Below are 1164 nucleotides of genomic sequence, written 5' to 3'. Positions count from 1 at the left end.
CTCTTTCATTTCATGCACCTTAGTGGAAGCTGTACACATCAAAATCTGATCTTAGCCACATCTTCATTAACAGATCATTGAAGAGTACTCACATCACTTTTTCTAGCATGCCACAAGCTCAGGTTCAAAGGCCTATTAAGCTGCTAACATCAGTGACAAAATCAGTATCTGTTTCCTCTTCTTCTCATTAAAGAACACAAACAAAACACACCAAGAAAAACTCCCAACCAAGTAAGCAGACTTGTATCATGCAATTCAAAGAAGTCATTTTCTGAACAGATGTTTCTCCCATACTTTAAAACCACCAAACCCAAGAATAAATTATATAATGAAAGGAGCAACACTTCTTACCTTGGTCAGATGTTCTGCTTTCAAGGTGTCAAGCATCAGTTTTTTCTGAGATAGTTCTATTTTAAGCAGCTGAATATTATGGAGCAACTCCTTTCGTTCAATCAGCTGCTTCGTGACTTTTACAGTACCTTCTCTCTCTTCAGAGGAAGAAACATCATCAGTTGGTATTGTGGTTTCTAAGCTAAAATCTTCAGCTTCCAAGGAGCTAGAAACATTTCCTTTCTTGCTTTCCTTAGGGCTGTCAAACGACATTTTCTCCCACTATTCACAAAGCCTTTTTTAAATCTATACTTAGAGATGAGCCTCCTGAAGAACCAACTGCAACAATCAAAACAATTAAAGGCATTATGTCACTAGGAAACAGTAAACAGTTATTAAAGACCACTAAGCAATGCTGCTCCGTATCACATGATTTTTACTTTTTTTAACCCCCAAAATATTTTCAGAACCACTGAAGAGACCAGTTGCCCGAGGAGACACTTCCTAACAACTTATTAACAAGGGTTTTGACTACAATGAGATCAGTCCCAGTGTGATTCTAGATTACCAGCAAGATGCTATAGCTAGATGCAGATGTGTGCGTTGCCAGAGGAGCACACACCGCAAACTGCACAGCCCCAAGAGACGGACACAGCCCCAGAGACCATCGGATAACGGCATGAGCAGCCTTACTGGAGAAAGCGGTAAGGGAATACAAAGCGGTAAGGGAATACCTTTTGGGCACCTCTGCCTTCTCAGGAGCAGCTCGGCTGTTCTCACCAGGCTAGTTCACCCAGCAGTCACACAGACCTCCGCAGCCACCCGGCACTGCCC

General features: G+C 42.0%; 1 protein-coding gene across 1 annotated transcript in view; it reads right to left on the bottom strand.

Moving 5' to 3' along the window:
* The window catches only part of PIBF1 (progesterone immunomodulatory binding factor 1), a 106134-nt gene extending 105531 nt beyond the window's left edge, over positions 1-603 (bottom strand). Inside the window, exon 1 of the mRNA XM_009074835.1 lies at positions 352-603. Within this exon, the coding sequence (XP_009073083.1) occupies positions 352-603 (252 nt within the window). The remainder of the gene's footprint in view (positions 1-351) is intronic.
* Between the last annotated feature and the right edge of the window lie 561 nt (positions 604-1164).

Source organism: Acanthisitta chloris, unplaced genomic scaffold (assembly GCF_000695815.1).
Source record: "Acanthisitta chloris isolate BGI_N310 unplaced genomic scaffold, ASM69581v1 scaffold10815, whole genome shotgun sequence".
Classification (NCBI taxonomy): Eukaryota; Metazoa; Chordata; class Aves; order Passeriformes; family Acanthisittidae; genus Acanthisitta; species Acanthisitta chloris.
Note: the sequence above shows the minus strand (reverse complement) of the source record. Positions and strands in the feature narration are given on the sequence as shown.